Source organism: Hesperophylax consimilis, chromosome 13 (genome assembly GCF_061612785.1).
Source record: "Hesperophylax consimilis isolate HC1 chromosome 13, BYU_Hcon_1.0, whole genome shotgun sequence".
NCBI lineage: Eukaryota > Metazoa > Arthropoda > Insecta > Trichoptera > Limnephilidae > Hesperophylax > Hesperophylax consimilis.
In genome coordinates this window covers 12,649,622-12,676,326 of record NC_142848.1, presented here as the reverse complement: position 1 = coordinate 12,676,326, position 26,705 = coordinate 12,649,622, and the positions used below count along the sequence as shown (strand labels likewise).

At 35.5% G+C, this 26,705-nt stretch overlaps 1 protein-coding gene across 1 annotated transcript in view; it reads left to right on the top strand.

Annotated features, from left to right (window-relative positions):
• LOC149418456 (zinc finger SWIM domain-containing protein 4-like) overlaps positions 1-26,705 on the top strand; it is a 169,275-nt gene that overhangs the window by 125,596 nt on the left and 16,974 nt on the right. Inside the window, exons 4-9 of the mRNA XM_089638764.1 lie at positions 20,922-21,214; positions 21,498-21,782; positions 22,576-22,721; positions 22,881-23,036; positions 23,485-23,589; positions 26,510-26,649. Coding sequence (XP_089494890.1) covers positions 20,922-21,214; positions 21,498-21,782; positions 22,576-22,721; positions 22,881-23,036; positions 23,485-23,589; positions 26,510-26,649 — 1,125 coding nt within the window. The remainder of the gene's footprint in view (positions 1-20,921; positions 21,215-21,497; positions 21,783-22,575; positions 22,722-22,880; positions 23,037-23,484; positions 23,590-26,509; positions 26,650-26,705) is intronic.

The window sequence follows — 26,705 nt, the reverse complement described above, 5'->3', positions numbered from 1 at the left end:
ATATGTATATGTAGCATAAGTAATGTTCTTATGCTCGACAATTGAGTTTCGCTTCCTTATTGTATTACGTTGCATAGAAGGCATTGATTAAAAAAAACATCGATACCACTGGAGGTCTTGCACGGATGATCGATAAAGCCATATGTCAATACGATATTGACAAGTTGTGAATAAAGACCTCATTATCTAATTAACTCTCATTTTAGTGTCAAAAAGTATTATGAGTAAAGCGGACTGCCAATGCATATTTAGGTTAGTATTTCAATTCTACATTGACAATTTATATTCATATTTTTTCGTAGCTGTATGACGTTTTACGTTTCGGAATGTTAATTAATAGACAATATCTCCAATGTTGCCAGCGTATATTGGCTTCTATTTTTGTTGCGTTATCAATATCGGGTCTGGCTATCAACAACGCAACCGTGCTCGGAAAATCGATATAAAATCATCAGTAGTTACGCCTATAGATCCGATAATAATTAATTAAATTAATAATAATTCATTAATTGTAGAGTTATCGATTTCACTGTGCTAGTAGACCCCTGATCATCTGATGGCTGAACACCATAGACTTGCTGAACACTATTCAATTTGAACTATGCAATAATATTATGAGAGGCAAAACCACAAATGAACGGTTAAGAATGGTAGATTCAATAATCTGTGTAATACACGGCAATATTAAAAGCTTCCAATTTATTTCTGTCGACCTTTCCACATCTTCCGATTGAGCAGCCTCGACGTAATTCGGACTCTGCGTAGTTCGATGCTATGCGGCGGAAATGAAAATCGGTAGATTCAAAATATCAGTATCATTCAGTACATTTTCTATGAAAATCGGTAGATTTTTGCCGAAATCGGTAGATAAATCTTTTCGAATTTTCGGTAGGAATGGCATTACTATTGCATATTGGTAATTCGGCATAACGAACATAATCCGTATACAGATCGGAAGCCTAAATATTACACGAATTGTCTATAATTTTATTAGAAGAAAGTACCTGATTTTATAAGCTGCGTGAGTGGTATATCTATGCTCCTACGTCATCGGAAGATCGAGAGCTTTCAAAATGTCGAGTTTTTAGGCGGGCTAATTTAAAAGTTTATTTTTTTGATAAGTTCCCCACTTTAATCAGCATGGTGCTATACGCGAGGATACTAATTTTAAATGGTATTCGTTTTGCTGTAGTCAATTATGACAAACAAACAGCTGATAACACTTTCCTAACGTTCGCAAAATCCTCGTATAATACCTTACCAGACTATTTGTCTATTTTAGATTGATTATAAATTAATAACATCAACATCCCCCATCGCTCGATGAATGTAACAGTCCATACTATTATGCAATCTACGTATTTTTCAGTGAGATTAGAGTACGTAATTACTTACGTAAACGTCATTTGTTTTGGTGTCTAAAAGGGGAACTATTCTGCGACCAAAGCGATCTAGCCCGCTTAAATTTGCGCGATGAATGTCGCTCATAGCGTAGATTTGGACTGACTGATATACCGGGCCATAATGTGGTTAGTTAGTTCACTAAATAATCTCCCAACTATTATTATCTTAGCTTTAGTTTGGAAGCAAAGATAATAATACATAACTGGATAGCATACATATTTGGATAGCTTCTCCTGGAAGACAAGCCCTCATCGACTCCAGTCCAATCCGTATTCAGAATACAAATATAATCCCTTCTACGGAAATAAAATTTCTAGGTTTCACTTTAGACAATTGTCTTTCTCTTGAATCGCAAATTTCAAAAACTGTAAGTGCTGGCTTTTTCCATCTAAGGCAGATAAAATCAATTAGGAGATGCCTTCCCTTTGATGGAGCAAAATCACTCATTAATTCGTTCGTTGTCTCACGTATGGACTATTGTAATAGTGCATATGCTGGCCTACCTAAAAAACAATTCAACAGAATCCAGTCCGTTTTCAATGCTGCGGCGAGAATGATTTTTGGTGAATCTAAGCATTGTCGTATAACCCCGCTTCTAAGGGATCGTCTTCATTGGCTTCGATGCCCTGAAAGAATAGAGTTCAAGATCTGCTTAATGACCTTCAAAGCATTGCAGGGAATGGCGCCAGCGTATATATCGGAATTATGTGTCCGACAAAACCTAAGCGATAGACAGCTTACTCTGAGGTCAGCAGATCTAGATGTTACCAATCGTTTAATCGAACTTTCTCGGTCAAATCGAGCTGTTTACTATGATCGCTCTTTTCGTGTAGCTGGCCCACTCATTTGGAATAAACTTCCCCCAGCCCTTACCAATATACAAAATTTGGCTGAATTTAAACGGGTTTTAAAAACAAAATTATTCAAAAAATCATATTAATAATTTAAAATCATTTATATTCTCATGAATCTAAGCTTCTTTTAATATATCTACTATAAAAAGCCAGGTTTTGAATTTTTCCGGTAATTGTTTGGTTTCGGTTTCCTCCTTATTGTACTTTTATGTTTAATGTCCACCTATTATATAATATTTTAATGTTTTCCTGTTTTATATAATATTTTAATTTTAAAGTTCTTATTTTTCGTGCACTGTCACTGTCTTTTATTGTTGTTCTCTACTAAAATAGCACTGTTATTGTTAAATTTTATTCTCTGCTTTTGTGTAAACTGTTTATTCTTTATTTCATATTATGTAATTAATTTTTTTTAAAAGGAACACCATAGGAAATTTTATTTTAAGTTTATTATAGTTAAGCGCACTTGAAGTGAAACAACACAAAACTGCGCTATATAAATGTTATGTTATTATTATTATTATTATATAACACAATTTATTTAATTTTAAATTTAAATTTTGCTCATTTATTTAATTCATTGTTAAAATAATAGAAAGACTTGTTAAATCACCAATTTGTTATTGTAAAATATGAGATTTAAGAGAATAAAACATAAGTTGTTGTGGCCATCTTACATTTTTTCATCGTTGTGCTGAAGTTATCATCATTTACACACGTATAATAAATATTACTTGGCAAATTAGGCACTACTTCTTTTGTTTATGTTTTCGTGAGTTCACGCCTAGCCAATCTTCCAGTATTGGACCCCCAAACGAGTTCATCCGACTCTCTTTCACACTGCTTTTCTACCTACCTACTCATTAACTCGGTATTGCCAGATGTTGTAATAAATTGGTCTTCACAACAAAGATAGTAGATAGGTTACGTAGGTACCTAAAGTAATGTTGCAGTTCTTGAAAATAGGAAAACAAAGGGATGTGTTGTCGTGATCGGACGCGTGATTTGGGTATCCTCTGACTTCATACTTAAAGAAATAATGATTTCTCGCACAGTTCGAATATACTGGAGTCTGGTACTTTAATTCGCCCTCCAAACAGCATCCCCGGAAATGATTTAGGCCCTTCAACACTGAGTCAGTACAGCTAAATCAATTCGTGCAGCCTACATGGTGAAGATTTTCAATAATGATTGCAAAACTAAGATAAAAAAGGGTAAAAATAATCTTTGTTACCGCAGGTAACCGATATTTTTTAATTTATTTTGATGGGGAATATTTTAAAATAACTTATATTTCTCAATATTTTTTTATAAAAAAATTCTAGTAGAATATTTGGCTTTGTAATAAATTTTCTTCAAACCATGTTTTATTGATGAGAATAATGAAGTTATATTTTTTCGTATCATTCCGTGGGGAATTCTCCCTTTTCTCACAATTCCACGCATTTTCATCGTGGTTTTGAATAAATAACGGACTTGACTATAACAGAAAAATGCTAATTTATTTCCGAACCTACGTAATCTTTGCTGATTCATTTCCTGAAGTTTGCCTCACTGACTAAATAAATTCTCCCTTTCTTGAATTTGGAACGAACGTAGCGGTCCATTTACATTTGATTTCATGACCAGTGTTGCCAACTCATACAAAAGTTTGATTGAGCCGTATTCCTTTTTTCTGTTCGAATTACGTAGGTACCTACTTTCTTTTTTATGACGCATAGAATACCTATCCAATTATTTATAAGCAATATTGCCAGCTCACAGAACATCCAAATTATATCTATATTCCATTTTTTACCCTCGTAAAATATCATTACCTACTTATAATAAATCTGATTTAAATTTGTCTGAATCAGTGAATTCTGGTAGGTACCTGTGACGTCATTTTCCCCCATCTGTCACTGGCCTGCATAAAATATAAATTCTTGTTGAATGTGCCGATGAACTAAAGGAAACATGTGTTGCCACCTGCAGAGTAAGTGATCAGGTGTTGGTCCTAGGGCGCCCTTCGTCATTTCCTCTACGTTCTCAGAGATTGCCAACCATTAAAATGACAAAAAATAAGGTAGAATAATTATTAAAACATTCATTTTGATGTGAGGGAAGTTTTCAAATGAAAGAAAATGCTCCATTGCAATACTGGTAGTGATTTTTTGTAAACATAATTCTGTCATGTTTTAATTGTCAGGGTTTATGTATTTATGGCAAACTAAACGTCGTATTAAAGTGGAGGTAAATTTGAACAAAAGCTGCATTACAACGAGTTCTCGAAGTTAATTGTCAACGAGTTACTTTTTGAGACTGAAAAATAAATCTTAAATCAGGCAAAGGTTTAGGCGACCAAAAGAGGAACTAACGAATTAATATACTATTTTTTTATGAATAGTTTTTTCGTATCAAAAATATCTACAGTGGTGACGCCCCAGACTGCAAATTCAAGTCAATGTCTTGTCTTGTCTTGTATGATGATCTACTGAACCATACACCAAAAATTTGGGTAATTTTGAATATTAATAAATGAGTCAAATGTGAATAGTAAGTACACGTCGGGGACGCCCGAGGAAGACATGGCACTATCAAGTGAATCAGATACTCGGGCGAGAGTCGGGCCATGTCAAGAGTAAGAATAATATAAAGTATGTATGAGACGATGTATGAATGTGAATGAGGTAAGAAGTGTGTGCCAAGACCAAGTTGTTTAGCGTTCCGTCCTCTGCCTACCACTGTGGGGAAACGGCGTGATAGTTAGTTAGTTAATAAATGTAAGCATTATTATTAGGGATTTGATCAGTTTTACACATTTGTTATCCATGTGTAGTTAGTTATGTATACACGAAAGTAAATAATAGAATTATTATTGAATTATGCATCTTTATGCCGTGGAGCAGGCGTTTCACGCGGGCTGAATATCAAGGAGGTAGAACTAGAACGGGGCCTTCTTCAAATCCTTTATCTTCGATATGACCCCCCGCGCGCCCCGCTGGGGCAGATATGCCGGTGGGGTGTAAAATTACGAAGGGGTGCATTATCCGATAAGTCTGGCGCCCCATGTCACAAACACACACAAAGGTTCCCCACCCCTCTCACACTATTACACCAGCTATCTTCAAACTAAGGCCCGCGATCGTTCTTAGCGAGTTTGTTTCAGTCATTATCATCAGAAATTTTCAGCTACATGCAGAAACATTCCATTAATTTGGCCCTAGCCATATCCCAATTGAGAATTCCCCTTTTCCCACTGCCCCTGGGCAGTTTGTAGTCTTGTGCGGTATTCACACACAGTTTTTGTTTGTTCATAAAACTTTTTAAATGCTATTTCGCAGCATACTTAGGTTAGTAAATACGTAATTTATTTAGCTAAACACAAACATGATGACACAATAATTACTTGTAAGTAAATGATTTCCGATTACGATATTTTGATTCACACGAATAATGATACATAACTAACTAACTAACTAACCATCACGCCGTTTCCCCGCAGGGGTAGGCAGAGAGGACGGACCGCCAAACAACTCGGTCTTGGCACACACTCCTTGCCTCATTCACATTCATACATCGTCTCATATTACTCTTCTATTATTCTGACTCTTGACATGGCCCGACTCGAGTATCTGATTCACTTGATCGTGCCATGTCTTCCTCGGGCTTAATGATACATTATTCTGTCTTATTTTTTTAATTTGATATCTTATCTTTATGACATTTTCCAATACCACCAGAATAAGCTCCATAATATAAATGTTTTTTTTCTTATTTTTCATGAGCAATTAAACAAAAATATAATTTTGTTATAAATTTCATCATATTATTTTTGTGGGGTGACAATTCAACTTCCCTAAAAATTACCTTAAAACATTCGAATTTCGAAAAATTTATGCATGTTTTTTTCATGTAGAATCACGTCCCGAAGTTAACGCACTTTACTCCCGAACACCCTGTTGTCTTATTAGAGGTTAAGTCATAAGGAGGATCCATAATTGGTTTTATTTTGGCTATATGCTATACATGAAAAATTGAAACAATTTCTTCTTACACTACCTTACGACGAAATTCAAAAATATAAAAGATAGATTGGGACTAACTAATTTTCTCATTCGACTCAACGATTTCTGCCGATTGACCGTTTGAGAACCCCTGCTTTAATCATACCCGTCGTGTCCCTATACTCTTTCGCGCTTCTGATATGTATTACCTCGATATCCCCCAACCCAGTCGATATCCCACTTAAATAAGTACCTACCGACCCACTAGTATTTTACCGCGTCTTCTCCTATTTTTTAATTGAACCCTATACCTGCTGCATTGATCAAACAAATCCATTGGGTTTTCACTCAGTTTACCATGGTCTTGCAACTAATAGCACCGCGCGCCGCAACGTCTCTGTCTGATACACGCTTCTTTCAGAGAAAGAGGGAGAGGTAACAATGGATCTATAGCTTTGAAATGGACCATAATATGGTAGAGATTCTAAGTACAAATACACTCAACATCTTTTCTAATTGACTGACTGTAGGGAAGTTCTGTTTTAACTCCACCATTCCACATTTCATCTATCTGTAAATTTTTCATTACGTTCCGGTTCCGGTTCAAGATGGCCGCCTTGTTGGATACTACCTTTTTATCTTGCCTTTTTTTCGCCCGAGTTCGCATGATTGTGGTTCCTACTACTAGCTACTTCTGTCAAATCGGAATAATCAGTATTATGATACCTACCGCCCTTAAGAAATTTTGAAAAAAGAATTGTCATTGAGATGGTGACATTTCTTTGGACACATTGTATACATCCTTATTTGAAATATAAAAAAAGTTACTTAAAATATATATAGTTTATAATTGAGTAGGTACTTTCAAAAAAAAATTAGATCAGTTAAAAAAAAAAAAAAATTTGAACAGCAGATTTAGGATAGTCTCTCCCGTATAATAAAATGCAATTTTTTTGTGAAATATCACCTCGAGGTCTTTTTACAAAACCAGAAATGAACTTAGTTTTCAAATACATATGTTACATATTTTATTTATGGATGACTTGAAGAGATCAGCTTTCAGTTTCGTTTTGACTCATGTAGTAGGTAGTTAAAGCTTTAGGGCCTGACCAAACTTTATACCCTAAGTTAGAGTTTTTCATTCGTCATCTCGTCCATCTTGTTCTTAGCTAATTCATGTTTTAACTTTGAAAAGACATCTTCTTTTGTCACTTTATTCTTCTGTACCATCCTTTGAACAAACAGGTTCATTTGATATTCATATAATACGACCGTATTCTGTTTCCCATACGTCGCGTCGACCTCTCCAATATCCAATCCCACTTCACTTGCCAGTCCTACGTTTGTTGATTCAATTTTAACTTGATCAAGGGGCACCTTGGCTAAAGGAAAATACCCCGAAAGTCTTGCCCTTTCATCTCTTTGATGGCGGGTTCTATGTCCTACCCTTTTGATCGGTGCCAGGGAATTTGAGGGAAATAGGCTTCAATATTCTTGCTGTGGGAGGTTTTACTTTGCGGTCCAATCTACTTTTCTTGCCTCCAAAATGGAGTTAGTTTAGGTCGCATACGGAATACGAGATCAAGTCATTTAAATAATAATAAGATGATAGAATTCTACGGGTTTAGTTTCACTTTTAAATAAGACAAATACATAATTCTGTCGGTTTAGTTTTATTCTAAAATATTCTAAATCTTCCTAAATGCGAAACTGATAAACTACAATCAGTGTTCAACGCCGCAGCAAGGCTTATCACCGGGGTACCCAAGTTTTCGCACATTTCGGAACACCTCCGAAATCTTCACTGGCTGAAGTGTCCTGAAAGGATCCAGTACAAGCTATGCTGGATGGTGTTTAAAGCTATCAACGAAATGGCGCCACCGTATATTACTGAGCTATGCATTCCGGAAAATACTGGTCTAAGGCAGTCAACTCTTAGATCAGCGACATCATCTGCAATTGGAAGGTTGAAAGAGCCTAAGCGAAATCCGAACACTAAGTTTGGTGATCGTGCATTCGGAGTATCCGGCCCCAAGGCTTGGAATAAACTTCCTATGGAATTGAGATGTATAACCAGCCCAACAGAATTTAGATCCAAACTAAAAACTCACTTTTTCAGACACTCATTTCCATAAATCCGTCATTCTATCCAAATATTTCTTTTTTTTCATTTTTTTATACCGTAATTGTTACATTATTTAGCGATTCCGTTCATTCAATTTTGCTATTGACTTGCCTACCAGTGGACAATGGACAATATCAGCGGGAACATAACAAGTTAATCGGTTTAATTGTTGGCAGATGAATCATCTAAATGCGTTTAAGATTGGCGATTGATTGATTTTATTCATTAATTTAATTCATTTAACATATAATATATCCAGCTAACAATAAATCCACCCTAATATAATAGAACTTCCTTCTTCTTCTGGCGTTAGTAAGATTAAATTGTTAATTTTAATTTTAGTTTTAAGTTGCCAAATATGTAAATACTCCTGTATATGTCGTTAAGATAGTAGTTATAGGCCTTAGTCGTAAGTCACTAGATATAAGTCTTAGAGATAAGTCAGTAGTTCTAGTATTAAATATTTAAGAAATATATTTGTACAGCGCCCTTGAGGTGATTTCTCACGAAAACGGCGCTATATAAATTAGCCAAATATTATTATTATAACAAGTAAGTTTACCGTAAAAATATATAGTATCTGGGAATTTTCGCCAATGTTGTACCCACGATTTTTATTGGTGTTTCACAGTTACGAATTGTAGAATAGTTAAGTTATAAATACAACTGTACCTGTATATATTTTTGATTAATAATTTAGATCAAGAAGGAGGTATGTTTTTTTTTACCATGTCCCATTTCTGCATATAAATAAACAAAGTCTGATTTCGTATTTAATTTAAAGTAAGTAAAATTAATTTTGTGGTGTCTTAAATAGCTTGTATATACTATATTTTTTAAAACATTGAGTTTTTTTACATAAATTTAGAACAACATTGAAAAAAATCAAGTTTTACATTTCTGATAAAGAATCTGTAATTATTAAAGAATTAGTTCCATACCGTTAACATATATTTAACGCCATTTTCACGGGCTTTTACATATGAGTAGTTTACAAAATTATATTACTAAGTTTTTTTTTATACATACATAACTGAAATGCTCCAGCAACAATCTTATATGTTTATTTAAGATATCCACTGAAAATTATTGCCCTCCATATTATTCTGGGCAATGAGGAATACATATTATGGTACTTCTAATAATCTGGTTTTGGTGGAAATTTATAGAACGTTTTCCCTATGGTTGGGTTTTATTATTATTAACTGGCTCTATACGAGGACTGCTGTCTGTGTGCTTCTTAGCCAGTCATAACCGTATTTAGATTATTTATAATAATAAGATCATTGCACCTTATGGTTGGCCTGCTACAATAATAGTCATTATAGCGTTAATTATTACCTCGGAAGTAATGTGTACGAAGGTAATAATCGTTACTAAATTGTTGAACGGGGAGTTTGTTTTTTTTATTTTGACGTTATAAAAAGCAAACTTCCTGTCAATGTTTCGACTTCACCTCACTCCTCTGTCTGCTTTTATTTCCACAATGTTAACAGTTCAATTGATAGTCAAGGTTTGGCTAATGGGTACTTACTATTAGTTAACTAACTAACTAATCATCAAGTCGTTTCGGCAAGCAGAGAGGACGGACCGCCAAACAACTCCTGTATGGCACGCACTTATACAGGGTTTTCCACTAAGAGGTGTTATTTTGAATAGCCCGCAATTTCGGTAGATGTTACTTTTGAAGCTGTCATTTTTTGACATTTGACAAGTAGAAGCTACGCCATTAATAAAAATGGAACGATACACGCTTCAACAACGCATTGAAATTATTAAAATTCACTATTATTAATTATTAGAATTCCATCGAAAAATCATCTTGAGTGATGAGGCCCATTTCCACCTCGGTGGCTTCGTCAACAAGCAAAATTGTCACATCTGGGGCTCGTAAAACCCAAGAGTTATTGTTGAAAAGCCTCTCTATCCTCAAGGTGTGACTGTTTGGTGCGGTTTATGGTCCGGCGGAGTCTTTGGACCTTACTTTTTCGAAAATGAGGCTGGAGCAACAGTCACGGTAAATGGATTGCGCTATCGAGAGATGATTAATGATTTTTTATGGCCGGAATTGGATGGTATTGATCTGGACAACATTTACTTTCAACATGACGGCGCTACGTTCCACACAAGCAACGAAACCGTTGATGTTTTACGGGAAAAGTTTCTTTGATTATCAAAATAACACCTCTTATTGGAAAACCCTGTATATTCATATTGGTACATCGTCTCATACATGCCTTTTTGTTATTCTGACTCTTGACATGGCCCGACTCATTGATGTTTCATTTGATCGTACCATGTCTTCCTTCGGCATCCCCGACTACTTCTACCATTATTACTATCGCTAAGTTATTAAGAATCTCTTAAAATTATTTTTAATTCCGGTTAAAAACGGGATTGCAGGCCTTACGAATGAATTTACAGGTTATAAACTTTTAGTAACCCACGAATATATTATCATGATGTCGGAACACGTGTTCATGAAGATGCAAATATTTTTGCAATCCAATGTAAATTCTTTGTATCGTCATTATATATCATCAATGCAAATCGATTCTCGAATTTAAAAATATATATATATGAATATCGCACTAGAGTCCCAACTGCTCGCATCCGTCTGGAGCCAGTGAGACTATGGCATCCCCAATTGGGGAATGTTGTGTGGCTGATGTACGGAGAGGAAGGAGATGTTGAAGACGAAGGTTGGCTGTTCAGATCTGGTCACCAAACACGACTTAAGCCATTTCAAGCCAAGTTTCAATTCTGAATGGTTGTGTTACACCAGGGCGATACCAAGAGTATCTTCCACACTAGAACGTGCCGCAAGTATACTATATATTATTTTAAATTAATGAATTGTGAAATAACACAAATTAATTAAATATAATTTTCTTACGCACACCGAGATTTGAACCCGCGACCGTCGGCTTGCTAGTCGAGAGCCTTGCTAATAAAAAAATTCTTACTTCCACCATAACTAGTTACTTTTAATAACATGAAATTAATCCCAAAATATATACAAGTGTATAAAGTGAAAATTAAGTAAAAAATATTGTGTTTTATACATAAATATCAAAACTTTAAATGACCCACATTGCAATTCTGCGTATGCTAGTGAGTAATGAGTTAGACTGATGAGTTTATATGAAATTATTCCCAATAAGGTTTTGCGCCGGTTTCAACGGTTGAACTGGTACGTTTTTATCGAAGAAAGGTGTATCACTTTGGAGCGAATGAACACCAGCTGTGGTGACGTCACCATAAAATGCAATACAGACATAATAGCAATACTAATAAGTATTTTACTGTACGTTGCGAGAAATATAAAAACCTCCCCTCACTACTATGCAATATTTATACTAGGTACTGTTATTACAGTTAATACAGTTCAGTCGAAGATTTATGGCAACATGTTATAACTAAGGTTCTTACTGTAATAAAATCGGTACCTACCGACATAGGTATTTAATCGTGACACTTTGCCAATTTATATATGCAGAGCCATTTTAGGATACGTATACATTTGCGAACCGAAACGCAAACCGCACCACGAATTACGGGAAAGGAACGAATCGACTGCAAGCGGCGTTTCGCGTCATTTGCGTTTGCTTCGTTTTTTTCTTCCATAAGTTGAGGTTCAGTTCGGCAGTTCGGTTCGCTGATGTATACGTAGCATTAGAGAGTAACTAAAAGCCTTACTATCCTGGCTATGTAAATTAATTTTAAGATTTTTTTTATAAATTCAATAATATTGTTAATCAATTTATTTATAAACAAGTTGTTCTGTGTAATAATTATGATCGCCTTCTGAAGGCATTATCAAACTGCCTTCAGAATGCGAAACAGTTGTCAAGCGTAGTAATAATTACAGAGCAGAACTTTTTCAGAACAGAGCAGCGGTTTTTAATAAAAACCATGCAACGTCAACTCAATATTTTAAGTGTGTGGCAACGATTAGTTTATAATACCTTAGTGTTTATTTATAAGCTAAAAAATAAAATGTTACCTGACTATATGTCAAAGAATGTTAGAATTAATAGTGCAGTTCATTTATATCCTACGAGAAACTGCAACGATTTTAGGCTTCCTAAAACACACTTATCAGAAACACAAAACAATATTTATTATAAAGGTTTTAAAATGTTCAATGAACTCCCGGTAATTGTTAAGGAAGCTAAAAGTCTTGCAGTTTTTCGTGGATTATGTCTCAATGTTGTTAAATCTAAATTTTAGTATGTAAGAAGTAAATAATATTGTAGTAGTCATAGAAAATAATATATTAGGTATAAGATGTAAACTCTTATAACTAAATAAAATATACATTAAAAAAAAAAAGAACTTGTTTATAATCATTTTTTTAATAAATTGAAAAATAATATTATTGAATAAATAAATAAAATTGAGTTCCACTAATTAAAAGTAAAAATAAATTAAAATTAGCAGTTTGTAATTCTGTTTTGTGGATATTAATACACTTATATAATATATTATATGTTGGGTCGATCGTGATCGACCCGATCATTTTGACCTGATCTCGAACCGCCAATGATCTATCAGGTCACTTTTTAAAGTATGGCGCAAATTCTGGATCTACTCTTATTACAGAAATTTGTGAATAATAGGTATGTAACTACAAATAATTCACCACAATTTCGTTTTTAAATCAATTTTTTAAGTTACTTTCTAGCATTGTTAAGTGTAACATTACACAAAAATAACGCAAAAAGATTGACTGAATATTACAAATTATAATTGTGTGCCATAAGGCCTCTGTTAATGTAATGCCAGTTCCGAAACAACTTAAAAGGTGTTTGATACAGTAACAGGTTAATGCTACCAATTTCTTCCTTTTGTATCGAGTATTCTTAAAAACCAGAAGATACTGAGAGTATTTTTTCTGTTGCCCTTTAAATGTAGGTACAGTACACGATCTACCAGAACCCGATCTAAGGTCGCCAACTATGAGATCATTGCTCCATTACGCTACAAACTCTAAGGATATTGCCAAAAACATCTAATTATTGTATAATAGCTGCTTTTTTCAACACTGTTGGTACAGCAATTGGCGTAACAACTCCAATCTCACATACAATCGGCGATACTGATGCGATTTTGCTCATCGTGATTAATATTTGTGACTGGTACGAGTGCATTTTCAGAGTGAAGATATCCTTGGTGATTGCCAACCTCCCATAACAGGTTCAGGTGACAGGGCGACAGTAGAACACAACATTTTATGAACTAGTGGGATATCGACACATCTCCACCGCATTCATATATTCATGTCCATTCCATGTCGTTACGCTAAAATCGAAAATTACCAAAGGTCAAAGGGATTCTCTACGACTCGTTCTTGAGTTCAACAGCTCGCACAGAGAAAAATGATCCTGTTAAAAAAGTGATGCATGCCAATTTCACGATAAAATATTAGGAATTCAGAATATATCGAGGACCCAAAGAACATATGTATAGTAAATATCATAACGGAATGCGACAATATCAGTATGTCAATATCAATCAGTATTTGTATGAACACTTGTTCCGCCGTCCATATAAAACACTCGTTTTAAACTAATACTTTGTTAGGAACTCTGTCGATTCATTCGTTAAAGGCCTGCATTCCCGTTTTTAACAGGAAAAAGAATAATTTTTACCAGATTTTTAATAAATCAACAGTATTTTCTATCTGTAGGTAAGTTTTCTCGTTGCGCCTGTGGAACGATTTGCACTATTGTATAGTGTATTTCCTCCCTCTTATAACATGATTTAGTTGATAGTCCGGTATTGCTAGAATTGATAAGCTTTCGGATTCCACAACGTAATACTAGAAGTCAGGATTTATTTCAGTGCGAAAATTCTGGGACTAACTACCATATGAATTCCTCTTTGCCCAGAATACTAATGGAGGGAAACAATTATACCAAGTCAGTGGACATCTTCAATTTATCTTTAAACAAATATAAAATATGTATGTACAATAAATAATGTATATTTCTTAATATTCTCATGTAAAAGCCCCTCAAAAGGGCGTTAATAAATAATTAAATAAATGAGTCTCTCCTCAAAAAGACCCTCCAAAGATCATCCCCAAAGATGACATAAGCATGACATAAATAATTTTCTTTAGGGCCTCTGTGAGAAGTTTTAAATGTTAAAAAAATCTCTATTCTACTATACTTACCTAAACAGTCTACTTTCATCCTTTCTCTGACAGTTACCCGTATCATAAGAATAACCGTGCTCTCATGTTCAATAATTGAATATATTTATAGTAACTTCTGCTACTGGAGTCTAAAAAACGCCCGCATAACCGGTTTAACGCGCTAGGTGTGAATCCGGCTCTTTGATTGACAAACTGACGATATTCTAATGACAGTTTTTGCCCTGCAGGGTCTTTCGTCGCGCTCCGTTCACAATGCAATTCACAGGATACCGCAACGGCGTCAAACCACGAACACAGAAAAGGCATAAATTATACTATTTGATTTGGTTCGAAAGGCTGCCATTGTCTGAGAAACAGGATATCTTGTGAGACGAACGTAATCTGAAAAGTAAAGCGTTTTTCCTGTAGAACGCGCTAAAATCGAATTTATTTCCCATGCGTTCTGTTGTATATCTGCTTTCTTTGTCATTTTTGTTAATTTATAGTGTAACCTGCTTACAACGCGCATGCTTATAAAGATATCACGGTTGTAACAAGCAAAAACTCAATTACATAATTTACGCGTATTTCCATTGATGATTACGGTTACCAAGCAGAATTTAGTGCCCAAACCCAACATTCTCAATTGATTTGCCACTGAGACCTCATTTGTAATTTCTCATTACGATCATGCATCTTTTATAAGAAAGGAGAAGAGATTACAATTAAGCTATCAGCGAAATATCTTTGGTCCTCAATTCTTAGAATAATATGCGAACATGAAAAGGTTTTTCATGCGAATTTAGAAATTAGCAAGCATGGTTTTCCTTATACCGATTTAAATATTGCATCTGTAGATAAATATTCGGAGAATTTCGTTATTTGGCAACCATCGAGAAGCAACAAAAACTTGGATTTACATGAGGTGCTTTTTCTTTGAGCCAACTTCTCGACAAGTCAAGTTGAAGCGAACAAAATAAAAGACGACGTTACCACTTTGATCAAAGTTTCATCCTTGTAGTAAAAGAATTCGAGATGAGAAGATCCGATGGAGGATTCTGGAATGCAAAGGACTTCGATTTTAGACGTAGTTTTTTTTAAAGATTTATGTATCTATCTATCTATTTATATAAGTCTGTGGCGGCCGGCCGGCGTGGTTTTGATTTTTATACAAATCTACAGTTTTAATACCGAGATCTATTTCTATGAATAAATAATATAACCTTTATTCTATGACCGTGGTTGATGAAATTTTACAAACTTTACTTTCCACGCATGAGGAAGGTTACTGTCCATATGAGGTTTCGAAAAACCATCCATATCCCCTTTTCCTACCCCTTAAAGCAGAATTTTGTTACTTGATGAAATTTTGCACAATTAATCAAAATAAGATAAAAAAATACTGTCTCCATCTGGAAGGCCCGCGCAACACCGGGGACTATATCTACATAATTTTATAAAGGAGTGTGTGCGGTGTGGATTTGTTATATACTCGTAAATCTACAGTTTTTTCAGAGATTGATGAAATTTTGCATACGAGAAGAAGGTCACTGTCGATGTCTGATTTCGAAAAACTCTGCATAAAGCCCGGACAACGCCGGGGACTTTAGCTGGTTAATATATAAAACTTAAAATACTTGACACATCAATCGATGGCGTTATCGAAACTATTAAATAAAATTATTTTTGGGTTTTGGACACTAAAGAAGATCCTGTAAGCTGCAGAGCAATAAACAATATCCACGAGTGCCAATTTTTTTCCACAGTAATTGCGGTTTTAATTTAATTTATGCATTATTCCATTCGTTCAAGTCACAAAGGAGCCATATGTTTCACGTGTTGTGTTGTGTGTTATGCGAATGTCTGTTTGGCTTTTTGCTTCCAGTATTATCACGGGCAAGCGGCGGAGGTAGGAGTGGAGCATCATCGGGCATGTGGGCCTAACGTTTTCCGTATGCAAATGCGCCATCACCCGCATCAGTCAACAGTCGGCACTTGCATATATAGTGCCTAAATGCCTTACTTCACCAACCAAAAACTGTTTAAACACTAATCTGTAATATTTGTATTATTTATAAAATTACGTCTTTACTTTTAGATTTAGATTTTTATTCCATAGAATCTTCAAGTAGTAAACACTAGCTAATATGTATTATATTTATATAAACCTTTCGGAAGAATTTCTCTAAATGGCAGTGAAAACCCTATTTAAATCCGTTGCGTAGTTTAGAAGAACTAAGCTAATAAATAGACAGAAGCGGATAGCGACTTTATTTTAGTATAATAAAAATTTATGGGTAAAATACGTTCTTACTTTTCTCCGCTGTCTACATTCTTTCTATGCGTCCAAACCATCTAATCTTTTCTTTTTAATCTTGACCTTTACACCTTACATTATTTTCGTATCTCCCAATTCGTCATTCTCTTGGTTTTAGATAATCGCATGCCCCTCAGGGAACTCATTCTGCTGCATTCTGTGTAGGTATTTCAATTTGGTTCGCTGCCTTATGTGAAATTGAATGTGGTTTATCAGGGGTGCCCGGGTTCATCGGGTGAGGTGTGTTCAGGATGCGCCTGCCCCCCAGCTGCATGGCGTGCCAGATCGAGAGAGGCTGGTTTGGGAAGACTCTTTGACCTCTTTAACTGGTCTCTCGAGCCATCGCCTTGCGTCGCAGCGGGCGGGTTATCTTCATATGTCCATCACTCCTGGACATACTGATCCCAAGATTCCTACCCAACCCTCATATTTTTTACCACACCAGAGCTTCTTTTTCTTAAAAAAGACCCTCCAAGACCAAAAGATGACATAGGCCCTAATGTAAAAAAGGTACTTTCGTCCCTGCTCTACCAGTTTAACTCATCTGTGCCATACATCAGGGTTAATATCAGAACTTCACTGTGGACTGATAGTCTCTTTTCCTTTGACGACTTTTTGTAGGCGTCTTCTGCATCCAGACGATAAATTAAATTTGCTGCGTTCGCCTTTCAATGTTCATATCAGCCTTCTCTATTTTTAGTTATGCGGGTACATATTACCAGTATAAATATCCAACCCCTTTTTAAAACTATTTTATTATTGAACGGGCATTCTTTGAAGGAAACCATTAAAATTGTTATATTTATTACGAAAAATGTTTCAGTTTTCATTTGATAAGCACGCAATCATTGTTCGTACCATCTAACTAAATTATCATTGCTTATTATGGACAGCACGTCTCTTATGTCTACACTATTATGACACCGACCGGTGTATACACGTCAAAGAGAAACAATAATAACATAATATATAATGTTATTACATGTTTGACCAACGAAACTAAAAGGAATTAGCTCTAAAAATAAGATCTTCAAATAAATCTCCTACGGTTCTGGTTCAGTTTACAGAGAGTAAAAGTTCCATTTCCTCTTCTTTATGGAATATGCCAACGAGATGCAAATTTTCGTTTTAAAGGATTCAAGGAAACTTACGAGAATTCTTAACGAACGATTAAAATATGAACTCTTTGAATGCTACATTACATTCATATTTTCTTAACTCGAAAAATGCAAATCAAAATTGTGAATTACAATGCGTTTTTTTGCGCGTTTCTTCCTCCAACCTATCTGAATATTTCCACCGATTAATAATTGGGGAATCCTCCTTTTCTGGCAGCCTGCCGTAGTTTGGGAATTATACATTAAGGGTGATATATTTATTTAAATTTATACAAGAAACGGGGCTCCTCCGAACCAAGTTGTGGAAGTTTGTCGGTTCTGCGCTACACACTTGGGCCTAATGGTAAATAAATACGGGCTTGCGAGATTCCTTTGAGACTCTTGGTAATATTGATTTGAACCCGAGCGTTCGGCCATCTTTCCTACTTACACATTCCGGCAGTGTTATGTTTGAAAATGACATGTTAATTCACCAAAAACAGTTATTTCTTCTGTAGCCTCTTTGTACACTCTTTTCCATATTATAATACCTGAATTAAGTTGCAGTAAACAGTGGCCCTACAAGAGTTTCTAGGGTTTTTTATTGCTGTGTAAAAGTTGACCCCTGTGGAACACCGCTTTGGATGTATACAAGTTAGATTCCAAGAATTAAAATGTTGCATTTATGCAAATCGATAGAGTTTTAAAGGCGTTAGCGTGTTCCCTGCCTTTTGCTTCTTCATCAAAAACATATTCACGCATTTCCTTGCTTATGTCATGAGGAGTGCCGTTAAAGTTAAAAGTATGAGTTTATGTGAACGGAATATGAAGGGGCAATAATTAAAGGTTGAATGCTCTTCGTTCTTTATTGTGTGCGCTAACAGCTAAACTATGTAGGTACTAAACAAGGCGTCATGCTATCGAGTTTTTTTGTAGTTTCGGAAAACAGGACAATAAAACATAGTAAATTGGTCTTCTTTGTAATGGAAAAGCCTTGTCAAGCGGGCGGAAAACATTAGTAGCTAGGTAAAAACATTTACAATAGCCTTCCAAAGCGCTCTAATAACGGCCACTCCGTTACACAAACGGTCAAACTTTGGCTATTATTTTACAAGTTCGGTGTATAATTTACAATTTAGCGAACCTGTTACGAAATATTTTTTCTCGGGAAGTGGTTCAAATTTACTGCCCATCGATCGGCCTGCAAAGACTGGAGCACTTAGCAAATTGTATTTTATTTCACAAGAACGGGATTTTGAGGATCATTACGTTATGATATATTTGAAACTTTTCACGTGAAATAAAGTTACGTATTTCAATAAATAACGTAGCAATTTTCCCTTGTGGAAGTGTGAGAAATTACGAAAAGGGGAGAGTGTTGCTCTTTGAACATTCTTTTAAAATAATTAATTTCATGTAATTCACTTGTAAATCATTATGTGGATATTTCGTGGATATCGCGTATAATCTCGACTGTTAATTTAAAAAAAATCATATTATAATAAAACGGTTTGATTTTCAAAATGGCGCCTTGCTTTCTATTATCAAATTAGCTCATTAAAATTTGAAGTTTAAGATCCACTCTAGTGATTAGAGCTTCTCGGATAATTAAGTTCTCTTTCGAAATGTCAATTATACGCGGCGTAATAACATTATAATATACTCTTTCCTCTTTAGAACAGCGAGCAAAATAATTAGAGACATCAACTTACTGAGGAAACTTTTATAAAAGTCTACCTAGTTATAGTACCTACCTAAGTACACAATTATACTGGCTTGTTTACGCGATATCAAAAAACGAACTCTTGTGGATAGATTTTATTATAATTCAAGAATCTAGGATAAGTCTATATATAATATTTCGGACGATCAATTGGTTCAATCTCGAAAGTAGTCTAGTAGAGTAATCTTTTCTAACCCGTGTCCAAACCTCAAACCCTCTTCTTCGAGTGATCAATTCTTTATTCTTCCTTTGCAGAACCCTTATTACTTATTACAAATGGACCGGCAGCAGCCGCAGAAGTTCGTACAGTACCTGATCTATCACTTCTGCATAATTATTTTTAACGAACTTATTCTTCCTTTGCAGAAACCTCATCACCATCCGGCTGCAGCTGCACAAGTTTGTGCAGTACCTGATCTATCACTTCTGCATCATCATCTTTAACGAACTTATTCTTCCTTTGCAGAAACCTCATCACCATCCGGCTGCAGCTGCACAAGTTTGTGCAGTACCTGATCTATCACTTCTGCATCATCATCTTTAACGAACTTATTCTTCCTTTGCAGAAACCTCATCACCATCCGGCTGCAGCTGCACAAGTTTGTGCAGTACCTGATCTATCACTTCTGCATCATCATCTTTAACGAACTTATTCTTCCTTTGCAGAAACCTCATCACCATCCGGCTGCAGCTGCACAAGTTTGTGCAGTACCTGATCTATCACTTCTGCATCATCATCTTTAACGAACTTATTCTTCCTTTGCAGAAACCTCATCACCATCCGGCTGCAGCTGCACAAGTTTGTGCAGTACCTGATCTATCACTTCTGCATCATCATCTTTAACGAACTTATTCTTCCTTTGCAGAAACCTCATCACCATCCGGCTGCAGCTGCACAAGTTTGTGCAGTACCTGATCTATCACTTCTGCATCATCATCTTTAACGAACTTATTCTTCCTTTGCAGAAACCTCATCACCATCCGGCTGCAGCTGCACAAGTTTGTGCAGTACCTGATCTATCACTTCTGCATCATCATCTTTAACGAACTTATTCTTCCTTTGCATAAACCTTATTACAAATGAATCGGTAGCAGCTACAGAAGTTCGTGCAGTACCTGATCTATCACTTTTGCATCATCCATCATCTTTAACGAACTTATTCTTCTTTTGCAGAAACCTCATTACAAATTAACCGGCAGAAGTTCGTGCAGTACCTACCTGAGCTATCTCTTCTACTTCATCATCTCTTACAAACTTATTCTTCCTTTGCAGAAACCTTATTACAAATGGACCGGCAGCAGCTGCAGAAGTTCGTGCAGTACCTGATCTCGGAGCACCACACAGAGGTGCTGCCCACAGCGCAGAAGCTGGCGGACGAGATCCTGCAACAGCAGTCGGCCATCAACCGTATAGCTGGGGCGCCTGATCCCACGGCGGGTGCGGCCGCGGACGACGCGCACGCCTGGCACCTGGACGAGGCTCAGGTTTGCGAGCAGGTGCGCGCCTACCTGTTACAGAGCGGCTACTACAACGCCAACAAACACCTCAACTCGCTCTTCTCCAAAGTAAGTACTGACTTTGTATTCTAGTTTTTCATAAGTCATTGGCATCCTACCTTAAATATTGACATTCCTCCTACTTCGCCGGAGTACTGCACTTCCCTCCTTCCCTGGCTCTCACCCATCCAAAGTCATCCATTCTTTTTAGTTTAAAATAAAACTACAAGGCCCAGTTGTTTTGCAGAAATTCATGTGTGACAAAGTCATCAAACTAACGAAGAATAACTAAAACGGCACTGTAAGCTTGATTCACGTTAGTAAAAAAAAAATGTTTGTGTCAATCTTCAAGGTGAGAGAGATGCTCCGCGCGCAGGACTCCAACGGTCCGCGCATGCTCACTCTCATCACGGAGCAGTTCCTCTCGGACCCACGCCTCGTGCTCTGGCGCAGTCAAAACACGCCCATGACTCACAAGTGCCGCCAGCTGTGGGAACAGCTAGGCTCCTTGTGGCTCTGCATTGCGCTGGGGCCGCGCGCATGGCACGAGAGGGCACACTGGCGGGGGGCACTGCATAGGTGGGCTGCCTCCGACCTGTGTCCACCTGAAGACCCCGACTATAGGACTCTGCCTCCCGTAAGTAGAACTTAGTATATATTAAACAATCGTATGTTAAAGAACAATTAAAGTTAATGAACAATCGTTGTTAACGAACAATCGTTGTTAACGAACAATCATTGTTAACCAACAGTTGACATTAACGGAGAGTAAATGTAAATGAGTATAATGTTAACAAACAATCAATGTTAATGAACAATCAGTGTTAATAAACAATGATGTTAATGAATAATAAATGTTAACAAACAATTGATAGCAAATAATCAATGTTAATGAACAGTCAATGTTAATGAACAATCAATGTTAATGAAAAATCAATGTTAATGAATAATCAATGTTAACAAAAAATCAATGACTGGTTAGTTAGCTGAGTTTATAAATGTGTCTGGTTCCAACCCAGGCTTTACGGGTTTAATTCCTCTGCTGGTAAATCCTATAAGAAACATATTAACTACTTACTTTGGCTTAAAGACAATTAATCCATCTATAATTCGTAGTTTATCCCACATTTGTACGTTTTATAATTGAGCTGTTTGCGGAAATTTTAAATTAAATTTCCAAAAAAAAAATTTCGAAAAAATCTTCTACCTAAATTTGGGCAGCCATCGCTCAAGGTCTAAAGTGAAGAGACCTAAATATGGGTAGCCATCGTTCGACTGGTTAAACAGTTTTTTCTTCTAAAAATTACGGAGGACTAAAAGATTAACTACTTAATAATATTTTGGCATCAAACAAAACCTTTACTTTATCAAGATAAATCAATTTTGAATTGAAATGAATTTTCTATGCTAATTATGTGTATTCTTTACAGTACCACTCGAGGGATCGAGAGAGGAGTGACCGAGACAGAGAAAGAGATCACAGAGATCGAGAAAGAGACCGACATCGGGGAGACAGAGACGAGAGAGATAGAGACCGGCACAGAGCCGATAGGGCAGATAGAGACGACAGAGATAGGTAAGTTTCTTTCTATATTTAAATACGATGAACAGTAAAAAACAAACAGGTGATCTATCTGAGTTTCTAATAATCTATGGAATACTTTTGATAATAAATATCTTCTTTGTATGTGTGTAACACCTGTCAAATTTAAAGAACAAATATTTTTTATTACAGAGAACGGCATAGAGGTGAACGTGAGAGAGAGAGGCAGAGACAGAGAGACCTGGATCGAGAAAGAGAAAGGAATATATTCAATCATAATTTTAATAATCATAATAATCATCTATATTCTGGTGACAGTTCTGAAGATGATGCCCTGTATAATAATAAGTAAGTATTACATAATTACAATAACATTGTCCACATATTAACAAAGAAGTTTTTGAATTATCTGATTCTGAATAATATGGTTATACAAACAACATGATACTATAATGTTTTTCAACTCAAAATACTGAATGCAGCCATACTTTACTTCGCTTAATGCTGTTAAATTGAGGTTAATGTTTCAATAAAATATAAAATAAAACAATCTTTTATCATGCTCATCCTGTTTATGTAGCAATGGTAACGAGTTTGTTCTATGTATTTCAATATATAATTTTATTGTCTATTACTTAATTACTTGATAAAACAAATGTTGCCATTCTACTATTTTAATAAACAATTTAAATGGATATGACTTCACATAATGGTACTAACATTTAACTTTTTATCTAGTTTTATTTTCAGTTCTGGAAATTTGTCAATGTCTAATTTGGTTTGTTTTTATTTAAAGTTATGAAAGAGAATATCGCCGTGCCAGTAAAAGACTTCGGTTACACCATAACCGGCCTCCTTCACACCCCTCTGCCGCATCCACACCCCGCACTGTCTTCCATAAGTAAGTACCAACCGCATTAAAAAAATGTATATTTATTTATATGTGACAGTATTGTGTTTTTTATACTCACCACACAAAACTCACCTAGTAACTGTTTCCATAAGCTTTCACACTATCACTTTTCTAATGCTACATATGAGGCGTGTTGAAACAAAGACAGCAATCTCCACTTCTTTTCATTTTGAGTAAAATGCAATAAATGTTTTTTTTTGTATTTTTCCAATACGTTTTTTTTTCCAATAATTATGTATCACACCAGCTGTTCACACTTTGTATGGGGTGGCGGTTTTAAATATCATATTTCTCGGTCTCTGATTGGCTCAAACAAAAACTGCTGTTTTTGTTCCGTAACCTGAAGGAAATCGCCATGTTTGTTGTGGAACTAAATATTAAAATTCAAAAATGTATGGAATATTGTCGTTTATGCTCCGAAACCTTTGAAGCAGTCGATAGTATTTTTGATTCTCTATCCATCGCCATATCTAACTCATTTTACACCAATGGTGGAGATTGCTGTCTTTGTTTCAACACGCCTCATATACATACGCAAGCCGAACTGAACTGAGCAACCGCAAATGGCGTAAAATGTCGCTTTTGGTCGTTTCATTCCTTTCCCGTAATTCGTGGCTTGATTCATGTTTCGCTTCGCAAATATATATGTACCATAAGAAGAAAAAATGGTATTTGACTGTACAAAGTGTACATGTCACCCAAATGTCATCACAGGTTTAATCATTGCCAGATTAGTGAGGTTTTAAGATTCTCACAACAGAAGTACTAGGTCAACTTGTCCAATTCCGCTGCATGCAAAGGCTCTTTGAAAAAGCAACACTTGATTTTAACAACACTTTCTTAGTATTTAAACATTCTCTATCTAATGTTTAAATACTTGTAAACATTAGATAGAGAACTTATAATCGGTAAATTTTTACTTACTTCCAAACAGTGGCGGCCGGTGGTCAAAATATATGGGGGTTCACCGGATTACAACATTAAGTCATAAAATAAATTAAATAAAGGTACATACCTATTTATAAAGAAGTTCTATTCTCTGCTCCTTTTGTTTAGCGAAGACCTCTATCAATGCTTAACACTGATAGTGCGTTCAGTCTGTCCTGGATCAACGTGTTTAAAAAAGATTTTATTCTTTTTAACGTTGAGAAACATCTTTAGCTTTCAACTGAGGTCATTCCAAAGGTCATGAATGGTGCACAAAAGTTTTAGTAATTTCACAGTCTCGGGAAAGTCTTCTAATAAACAAGTACTGTAAAAAAATTGATAAAGGGCCGTTAGCTTTTGAAAAATCGTCGCGGGCGTAAATTCTACAGAGTTCACTTTTACTGAACTTTATTTAGGAAGTCATACGTTTTAAACGTAACATTGAAATCATGTTCTGGGAAATTTGACCTGTATCGATTTTTATTAAATAGCTCATTATGGTGTTTAACTTAGGCACGGTAGCCAGAATCCAATTGCATTCTGATGTCAACTTTTCCTAAAACCTTTAAGCTCAAAACTTTTTGTAAATGTAAATGACAAGAATTATGTTTTTTGATTTTTTAAGAAAGGTGAGTTACATCAGTAACACCGCTGATTGTCCAAACTGAATCAACATCGTAAATTAAACACGTAAAACAAAATAAACTATTCAATTGATCACTTGCACAGAGCTACGAAGCTTTGTTATACATTGTTTTGTTAAATGATCGAGTAAACTTCTTCGATCCAGATTTTCACTCTTGTTTTATTATCAGTTCAGATTTTAGGTGGACAGGCATTTTTTATTATCACTTTGTTTTCAAAACTCGACCTATTGTTCTTAATGTATTCCACATTCAAACTCATTCTTAATTTATACTTTGAACAAACACAAAAGTAATCATAAATTAGTATAACCTGCAATTGATAACCCTATTAATAATTGATATACAAGATCGATATAACCTGCAATTAAACTTAAAAACTTTCGCAGAGTAAGAACATTTTTTAATTCAACAGACCGTGCCCGGCAACGGCGAGTACCTACTGACTAAACTGATAATAAGTAATCTGACCATCACTCATCTCTTAATGACAAATTTTATCTTAAATGCTTGTATCCAAGAAGCGAAACATTCGCTGAAAATAGCAGATGGTAAATTGAAACCACGATATCGACAATAACATTAAACATACGCGTTTTAGTTTAACTTTCTACTGAATAAACCGTTCCTTCTGATGTGGTGCTAAAACCCCGAACGCCGTCCATGATATGGTATTATTTGCAAAGAATAGTATGAACTGGTATGTACCCACGCTTTCGACTGTTCCACAGAATATGCGACAAAGCAGTTAAATTTTGGATCACAATCGAAAACGAACTGCTACGAACATAGGCACAAGTCAAAGTCGGTCTGCAAGTTAAGCGCGCTTAATAAGTAGGTACCTTTTGAATGAGATATTATAACCGAACCGAGTTTCGTATTGTGATTAGTCATGTCGGAAATCTTGTTGGTTGTTCGGCGCTCGGGAGCACATATTAGCTGGCCGCCACTGCTTCCAAACTAAGAATCTATTTTGTTTTTATGTTCTTAGTTTCGTTTTCAAAGAAATATTGTTTTTGATAATTATGCATGTCAAGTGTGGTAGTGGTAGTCTTAAGTAAAAATTTACCGATTAAAAGTTCTCTATCTAATTTTTACAAGTATTTAAGTTGCACAAAATAGTTTTTAGGGTTTAGTTTGGGTTATTTTAATAATTTGTGCGTGTTTCATAATCTGAGAACTTTACTTTGATTGAGAACAAAATGGATCTTTTACCTACTCCCACCACATAAATATTTATTTCTTGTATTAATTAAGTTGAAGTACTATATAATATATCCAGTACTATTTTTTTAAATTTCTTTTTTAATCTTTTCTGATTTATTTTTTCTCTCCAGAGCTCTCGACGCAGTCCAACTGTCCTGGGAGAATGACCACTTGAAGAATATCCTCGCTGGCGACACATATACTGACGTAGAAACCGATCCATCATCTAATTATCCTCTGTTTAATGAATTAGGGCAGCCATTATGGCACGGTAAGTCAAAGATTCAATTTATTTTACTATACTGACAAGCCTGCTAAGTATTAAAA